General features: G+C 43.4%; 1 protein-coding gene across 1 annotated transcript in view; it reads left to right on the plus strand.

The window, feature by feature from the left end:
* The first annotated feature begins 441 nt into the window (after nucleotides 1–441).
* LOC107282450 (immunoglobulin superfamily member 1) overlaps nucleotides 442–8,961 on the plus strand; it is a 15,488-nt gene continuing 6,968 nt past the window's right edge. Inside the window, exons 1-5 of the mRNA XM_015810227.1 lie at nucleotides 442–646; nucleotides 773–808; nucleotides 1,600–1,887; nucleotides 6,003–6,293; nucleotides 8,026–8,316. Coding sequence (XP_015665713.1) covers nucleotides 619–646; nucleotides 773–808; nucleotides 1,600–1,887; nucleotides 6,003–6,293; nucleotides 8,026–8,316 — 934 coding nt within the window. The 5' untranslated portion in view covers nucleotides 442–618. The remainder of the gene's footprint in view (nucleotides 647–772; nucleotides 809–1,599; nucleotides 1,888–6,002; nucleotides 6,294–8,025; nucleotides 8,317–8,961) is intronic.

Raw genomic sequence — 8,961 nt, forward strand, 5'->3', positions numbered from 1 at the left:
GAGAGAAGGCACATGTTCTGGTTCCCACCAGTCAACATTCCTTGGATGACCTCCAGCTTGCCTTCTGGAGTTGTGGGTGCTCCATCGCTGGAGGTTTTCAAGAAAAGATTGGACATCCACTCATACAGGATGGTCCTACCTTGGGCAGGGTGTTGAAGGGACCTTCAAGGTCCCTTCCAGCCCTATGATTCTAGGTCTATTTTATTCCATCTGCTGGCAATGGGAGGAAAACTTGATATTCCACTTTTGGACTTAAGGTTTTTTCCCCCTTGTTTCCCCAATTCAAAGGGAATGTCACAGAGCCTTAAAACTCTGACTCTGATGCAAAATGATGCTTCAGTTCCTCCATTTTAACACGCCCATAGATTGTTGTCACTTCCTCAGTTTTCTTTCTTTTTCCTCTCGCAAGTGTGGAAATTTAGAGAATCGTCAGGCAGAATAAGGAGTCTGTTGTCTGAATTAAGCTGCTTTGGGGGGACTGTATGTGCAGGACAAGATTTTTTCCATAGATTCTTGTGATATTTCAGCATCAACCGGAGAGGTTCCTTTGAGCAACCGGACGGGACAAGACAGAAGACCTAGGAAGCCGGAAGATCTGTTGCCTACAAAAATCCTAGCATGAGGCTGATTTTCAATCTGTTCCTGGGTTGGTATTGCCAGTAAATAGAAGATGGGAGCAGTAGGGATGGCAACATGGTGCCAAGATCAAAGATCCAGTATCAATTTCTGCTGCTCAGATATTTTGACACTAATGGAATCATCTTTTTTTCAGGATGGTGGCTGACCCAGCATAGGTGGATGGCTGAAGGTGAGTCTCATTAGACACACAACTATTGGATGTATGCAAAATGAGAATTACATGTTGTGGTCTTCCCAAAGCTAATCCATTTCTCTTATCCCAGCAGGACAGCTAGATATTTTATAATTTATAGTAAGCCCAGTGTTTCTCACCTCTCGTTGCATTTTATACAACTCCACCCCCAAAATAAAGATTTTCTCTCTTGGTCTTTGATCGTAAAACAGCTAAAAAAAAAAAAGTCAATAACAGTTTTCTGCAGAGGTCCAATATAGGACTCTCATTTTTTTGGCTTTTGCAGATAGGAAGGGAGAAGGATCTGCTCAGGACGAGCAGTAATCCAAAGTTTCTCTTTCTCTCCCTCTTTTTCTCTCTTTCCCTTCCTTTCTCTCTCTCCCTCCCTCCCTCTTTCTCATTCTCTCTCTCCCTCTCTCCCTCCTTCCCTCTTTCTCTCTCTCCCTCTCTCCCTCCCTCTTTCTCATTCTCTCTCTCCCCCTCCCTCTCTCCCTCCTTCCCTCTTTCTCTCCCTCCCTCCGTCCCTCTTCCTCCCTCCCTCCCCCCCCCCCCCCCCCTCTCTCTCTCTCTCTCTCTCTCTCTGGCAACTCATGTGCTGTGAGTCACTGAGTAAGGGAAATGTTGCTGCTTTTTCAAGTTTTGCACAATTTTATATATAGCCCTCACACACCACATGAAATATTATTTGTTGGCTAAAAGTATAACCTACGGATTTCTTCTGGATTCCACAAACAACTGCTTTCAGGTTCTCCATGTTACAACCTCTCTCGTCCTCTCCTCTTATCCAGGACAAACTTATCGCCGACCTTCCATCTCGGTGAATCCCAGTAACGTAGTTGCTGTGGGGCAGAATATAATCATCACTTGCAAGAAGGAAGAGAACGTAAAAAGGACATTCATTTTCTATCTATACAAAGGAAATGTGGAAATGGATCATGGAGATACAGACCACGATGAGTTTGAATTTCGTATTATCAATGCCCAAGAATCACACCAGGGGCAATACAGTTGTGTATATAAATCACTTTCCTACAATTGGTCACCCTCCAGCCGGACAGTTGATATCTATGTGCGAGGTAAGAGTGCTTCTGTGCTGCTTTTGTCAATGAGATTAAACTAGTTACAGATAGTCCTTGACTTACAACAGTTGGCTCAGTGACTGCCTGAAGTTGAAACAGCACTGAAAAAGTGACATGACCATTTTTCACGCTTATGACCGCTGCAGTATCCACATGGTCATGTGCTCAAAATTGAGAGGCTTGGCAACTGACTCATATTTATGACGGTTGCAGCGTCCCAGGGTCACGTGATCCCTTTTTGCAACCTTTGGACAAGCAAAGTCAACGGGAAAGCCAGATTCACTTAACAACTATGTTACTAACTGAACAACTGCAGTGATTCGCTTAACAACCTGGAAAGAAAGATCTTAAAATGGGGCAAAACTCACTTAACAAATATCTCACTTAGCAACAGAAATGTTGGGCTCAGTTGTGAGGGGACATGAAGGACTTCCTTTATTTTTCCTAGATGTATAAAGGGAAATCAAAGTCTGCATTCTCCAAAATGCAAGGAGGAATGGAAAACGCCATTTTCTCCCCAAGGCTGATTCCTGCCAAGGTCTCAAGAGACCATTCCAAACTGGAGCAGGCTGAGGGTCTGCTGTTTATCAGCTAATATTCTCCCCTGAGCTGTAATCCATTTATAATAATAATAATAAAGTTGGAAGGGATCTTGGAGGTCATCTAGTCCAACCCCCTGCTCAGGCAAGAAACCCTATACTACGGGTAGGCAACCTTGGCTCTTTTATGACTCGTAGACTTCAACTCCCAGAATTCCTGAGCCAGCATGGCTGGCTCAGGAATTCTGAGAGTTAAAGTCCATGAGTCATAAAAGAGCCAAGGTTGCCTCCCCCTGCCCTATACCATTTCAGACAAATGGCTGTCTAGTCTCTTCTTTAAAACTTCCAGTGTTGAAGCATTTACAGCTTCTGGAGGCAGGTTGTTCCACTGATTAATTGTTCTAACTGTCAGGAAGTTTCTCCTTAGTTCTAGGTCAGTGGTGGCAAACCTATGGCACGGGTGCCAGAAGCGGCACTCAGAGCCCTCTCTATGGGCACGTGCGCCGTTGCCCCAGTCCTAGGCCTTCAGCTGGATTTTATAAAACCTTTTCGCTTCAGGCGCCTTGGAAAATAGCTTGACTCCCTCTTCTTTGTGGCAGCCCCTGAGATATTGGAACATTGCTATCATGTGCCCCCCCCCCATCCTTCTCTTCATTAAACTAGACATACCCAATTCCAGCAACTGTTCCTTATATGTTTTAGCCTCCAGTCCCCTGATCATATTTGTTGCTCTTCTCTGTACTCTTATTCCTCATTTTTCCAACCACCTCAATACCTCCATGTGTGGGTGGGGAGGGAGACTCAGACATAATGCCTTCTAAATTTCAGACTCAAGACAGGACAATATATGAAAGACATGTTTTTCATACAATTAAAGGAAAATAGAATTATTAATAGAAAAAAAATACTTATAGCTCAAGGTTAAACTATGAGGTCCTTGCTGCTCTCTGAGCTTGGTGGGTTTCTTGCAGACACTTCATTACCAAACTAAGTAACATCATCAGTACAAGCCCCACTACCTTTTAGCACCCAATTTAGCCATGAGTATCAACTGATAAATTAAGAAGCTTTCTCAAGGTGGCTGCTGCTATATTGGCCCCTCCCCTGCCTCAGTCCCCACAAAGTGAGAAAACACAAATTTGCATGGATTTGTTCATCCCTGAAAGTTTAAGGGAACTATGGTGCTGGAGAAGACTCCTGCAAGTCCCTTGGACTGCAAGGTGTTCAAACCAGTCAGTCCTAGAAGAGATCAACCCCGACTGCTCTTTAGAAGGCCAGATCCTGAAGTTGAAACTCAAATACTTTGGCCACCTAATGAGAAGGAAGGACTCACTGGAGAAGAGCCTAATGCTGGGAAAGATTGAGGGCAATAGAAGAAGGGGACGACAGAGAATGAGGTGGCTGGATGGAGTTACTGAAGCAATAGGTGTGAGCTTAAATGGACTCCAGAAGATGGTAGAGGACAGGAAGACCTGGAGGAACATTGTCCATGGGGTCGTGATGGGTCGGACACGACTTCACAATTAACAACAACAACAATTATACTTTAGATCTCTCCGCCTGTCTTTAAGCCAGCAGGAAATTATGCTGGCATGAATTTGCTATCCTATTTCTGGTGTCTAATTTACCTTATTGCTCTTTGCTCCCTGTCATTTGACATCCTCCAAAGGTAGCAGGTGATTACATTTTGTAAGCTGCCCAGAGACACCTATGTGTAAGTTGGGTGGCTATATAATTTTGTTTAATAAATAAAATAAAAACAAGCAAAGCCAAACTGACTTTATGTCTTTACAGGCTGTCCATGGCTGGGATCAGAAAAATGAGGGGGAAACCATTAATTTACTATTGCAACAGGTGACTTGTAGCTTTCACCAACTGAAGTCAGTATCCTGGAGACAAATAGGCAATGGCCATTGTTGAGGAAGGATTTTGCCAGGGTTAGATGCGAGGGGGGCGGCATTATCTAAGATGAGATAAGCTTCAAGACACCAAGAACTATGCTAGGAAGTAGTAGTGGTCCTGTTTTTGTCTCTTCTTCTGCCCAGAAAGGAGGGAATCACTGGGCAAGTGATCACTGATCAAGCTTCATTTCTTGATCTCCATCCATTCCATCACTGAGAGCAAAAAGCAAGTTTTAAAAAATTTAAAAACTTGAGAAGGTGCTAATTTAACCCTTGCCTGATCAAAGTCTTTTGAATGAATTGCAGTCTCCAGGGTAGGATCATTAAGGCAACTTGGCGGCTGTGACAATATTTCTACATTCATCTCATGCTCAACACAGGTAAAAAGGGGTCCTGGGTGCTCTCTGAGCTTGCTGATTTTCTTGAAGATATTTCATTACCCTAACTAGGTAACATCACCAGGGCTACTAAGGAGCACTGTTTGCTGTCAGTTTATATTCTGGTGTCTTGCCTGTCTGTAAGGGTGGGGGAGGTCTTAGGGGATTCCTTGGTTGGGCTGTTTACTAATGGCTCTTTGGAGTCTTTTTCTCTTTGGGGCTGGTTGATTGATTCTTACATAGTCTATAGATGTTAAATCTGTCTATATGTTGTGAAATTAAAGAATTTTCATCATGCCTTTTGACTGCCAGCTGGTGTTCATGGATGCGTTCTGCCAGTCTTCTGCCTGTTTGTCCTCCATAGTGGTTGTTGCAGTTCTTCCATTGTATGTTGTGGATGATTCCTGTTTTTTCCTTCTGGAGTTGCTGGGTCTTTTGGTTTGCTTAGAAGTTTTGAAGGGTTTTAGTTGGCTTGTGTGCTGTGCTGATACCATGTGGTTGTAGTAGTCCGTTTGCAGTTTCTGAGATATTCTTGATGTATGATGAAAATTCTTTAATTTCACAACATATAGACAGATTTTACCATAGTTTCAATTGGGAATATGTGACAATCCTAGACCAGGCCAAGTCCAAAACTGTCAGGGAATTTCTAGAAGACTGGCACTCTGACAAATCAGCCATCAATGGACACATAGACATTGACAACATCTATAGACTATGCAAAAGATACAATCAACCAGTCCAAAAGAGAAAAAAGACTCCGGCACCTCTCCACCAGTAATCAGCACTCAGATCAGCATAGATTAACTCCAAGGTCACCTTCAGACTAACAATTAAGTAAGCAGTACCCCAATCAAGTAAGCAACACCCCAATCAATACCCCAAAGAGCCATTAGTAAACAGCCAAACCAAGGAATCCCTAAGACCTCACCCAGACAGGCAAGACACCAGAATATAAACTGACAGCAAACAGCTCTCCTTACTAACACTGATGATGCTACCTAGTTAGGGTAATGAAATGTCTACAGGAAAACAAGCAAACTCAGAGACCACCAAGGACCCTTCATTTCAACCCTGAGCTACAACATTTCATCGGTACAGGTAAAAAGGGGAGAAATTTAGATCAGCTGATGGTCACAGTTGTTACCTTGATTCTTTGCCTCCATCCCCAGGTGGGCTTTGAATGAACCATAGTTGTTTGTTTCCTCTTGAAATGCAAATATCTGCCACTTTAAAGACTCAGGCTGTTGCAAATATTGCAATATTAAAATCTCATTTTTTCCCCTCTTATTCAGCACAACTCTATCCCAGCCCCTCTATTTCAGTGATCCCCAGTGGCCTGGTTGACCTAGGAAAACAAGTCATCATCCAATGCAAACGGGAAAGTTACCAAAATATACTATTTAACTTCTTCAAAAAAGGGGCTTTGGAACAACTAGTAATCCCACTTGTATGGAACTACTGGACTGGATCCATTATTTTCAATGCCCAAGAATCAAACGGAGGGATCTATTTTTGTGACTATGGATTCTACCCTCACAACATATATTCAAAGTTCAGTAATAAAATATATATCAATATAACAGGTAAGAAGTGGGTTCCTATTCTTCATAATTGCTTCACAAAAGAGAGCTTAGTGTTTTGCATTTTCTGTACTTAGAATACAAATAATATTAGCACTTGAATTTTCTTTTTCCTCCATCTCTTCATGCATCTGCAATTCAGTTAATGTTTTATTATTCACTTGAACATCTAAGAATATACAAATGTAATAATCATAGTGTGATCTTCCCCTGTGTTGTATGGCAACAGCTCATGCTGTAGAATGAAGGCCCTCGAGTAAGTTTGTGACTCCAGATGACTGCTTGGACTAGTTCAGTGGTGGCGAACCTATGGCACGGGTGCCAGAGGCGGCACTCGGAGCCCTCTCTGTGGGCACACGTGCTGTTGCCCCAGCCTTGCCTCCCCCTGCGACCCCCTCCTCTCCAGCAGCCCCCTTGAAGGAGAGTCGCCCTTGAGTACGGCCCACATGGAGCAGCGCAGCCAAGGACATGGCAGCCAGGCAGTGTAGACAAGACTCTGCCCTCACACCCCATCGTGCAGTTGATACTGCAGGATGCGGGCAGAGGGTGTGGCCGCCATAGCGCTGCTGGGCTGCCTGGGCGATCGGCGGGCCCTGGAGGCGGTGAGTGGTCTTGTGGGTGGGCGGGACGGGGAATGGGTGGGTGGAGCGGGGGCAGAGCAGGGAGGTGGAGTGGGGGCGGGGGCAGATTTTGGGCACTTGGTCTCTAAAAGGTTCGCCATCACTGGACTAGTTCCTGCAATTTTTCTGACAAGATTTTCAGAAGTGATTTACCATTGCCTTCTTCCTGGGGCTGAGAGTGAGTGATTGGCCCAAGATCCCCTGTTAGTTTTATGCCTAAGGAGGGGCTAGAACTCACAGGCTCCTTGTGATTGGCCCAAGATCCCCTGTTGGTTTCATGCCTACGGAGGGACTAGAACTCACAGTCTCCCAGTGATTGGCCCAAGATACCCTGTTGGTTTAATGGCTAAGGAGGGACTAGAACTCCCAGGCTCCTTGTGATTGGCCTAAGATACCCTTTTGGTTTCATGGCCGAGGGACTAGAACTCACAGTCTCCTGGTGATTGGCCCAAGATACCCTGTTGGTTTCATGGCTAAGGAGGGACTGGAACTCTCAGTCTCCCGGTGATTGGCCCAAGATATCCTGCTGATTTTAGGCCAAAGGAGGGACTAGAACTCACAGTCTCCCAGTGATTGGTCCAAGATACCCTGCATGCATGCATGCATGCATGCATGCATTAATTAATTAATTAATTAATTAATTAATTAATTAATTAATTAATGCTGAAAAGATATGGATTGCACAATTGAGAGACCATTATGAAAGAAATAGATGGTTTGGTCATATAGAGAGAATGAACATATGGCAAAACAAAGCTTAGAAAGAGTGACTGGGTTGAGTGAAAGTCTGAGAAATTATGTCTAGCTGGAGTTGATGAGTTTGTTATGGAATGCTCAGGTTAAAGATAAAATTTCAGAGGAAATCCAAAATTATTTTCAGGCTAACAATGAACTTGAAGCCTTGTCCAGATTCAGGAAAGCTGTTTGTTGAGTGATCCTTATTTCTCTGTTTTTATTTTCCTATCCAGCAAATTCCTCCCCAGCTATACGAGTCTTCCTAGAGATTTTGCATAAATCTAAAAGAGGGGGAAATTGTAGGTCCTTGCCATTTTTAAGGCTTGTCGTTTGGTGCTTCTAATGCGTTTGCTCTTTATCTGATATTTTCTTGCCTTCAGATCCCACGGCCCACAAGCCTTCCATCTACCTGGAACCAAAGAGACAGCAAATGCTTGGTACAAATGTCCAGATCTACTGCCAGGGGCCAGAAGATGATCTGAACTATTTCTTCTATAAGTCAACAGTCTTCGTAACATCCCAAAGGGCAAAACCAAACAGTTCCTTGGCTGAGTTTTCCATCTCGGGAGTCAGATTGGAAGACATTGGGAACTACAGTTGTTGTTATCAGCTTAAAAAAAATCCCTTTATGTATTCAAAGTTAAGTGATCCTCTGCAGCTGCAAGTAAGAGGTAAGGAATTTGCTCTCCCCCAATCCCTGCTATCTTCCAAACCCCAAGTCCCTGAATAAGAACCATAAGTAACATTGGGGACCATTTATCCTGAACCATTTGAGGCAACCAGAGGATGAGATGCTGTAATGAGCAAAGTTTAAAAAAAAGAAAGAAAAATCAGAATGAGAAGGAATTGCCACCAATGTCATTTGCACTACACAAATAGGTGTGAAAAGCAACCTGTGTAGAGTCAAAAGAAAAGGGCCTGGGGCTCCTCTGATGCAACACCAGTGTAATATGTGCATGTGTCCATCACTTCTACTGTGGGAAGTATGAAGACTAGTCTGCTAAGTGTCTATGGAGATTCTCAGTCATTCAGGTCATGGTTGTCCCAAAGGTGCTTTTTCAGGAGGCAACTGGACTTCCTTGTTTTTCTTTGAAGATGTTTCGCTTCTTCAGCTCTTTTTATTATTATTATTATTATTATATTTGGATTTATATCCCGCCCTTCTCCTCGCGGACTCAGGGCGGCTGACAATCAATTAAAATACATAAATAACAATTACAAATTTAAAATTAATTAAAAGAAATATTTGAACATTGTCCAATTAAAATATAATTAAAACCCCTCTAAAAATTACCCTAGGCCAGTCCTGCAAGCTG

The sequence above is a fragment of the Protobothrops mucrosquamatus genome, unplaced genomic scaffold (genome assembly GCF_001527695.2).
Source record: "Protobothrops mucrosquamatus isolate PMUCROS unplaced genomic scaffold, P.Mucros_1.0 scaffold8, whole genome shotgun sequence".
Lineage (NCBI taxonomy): Eukaryota > Metazoa > Chordata > Lepidosauria > Squamata > Viperidae > Protobothrops > Protobothrops mucrosquamatus.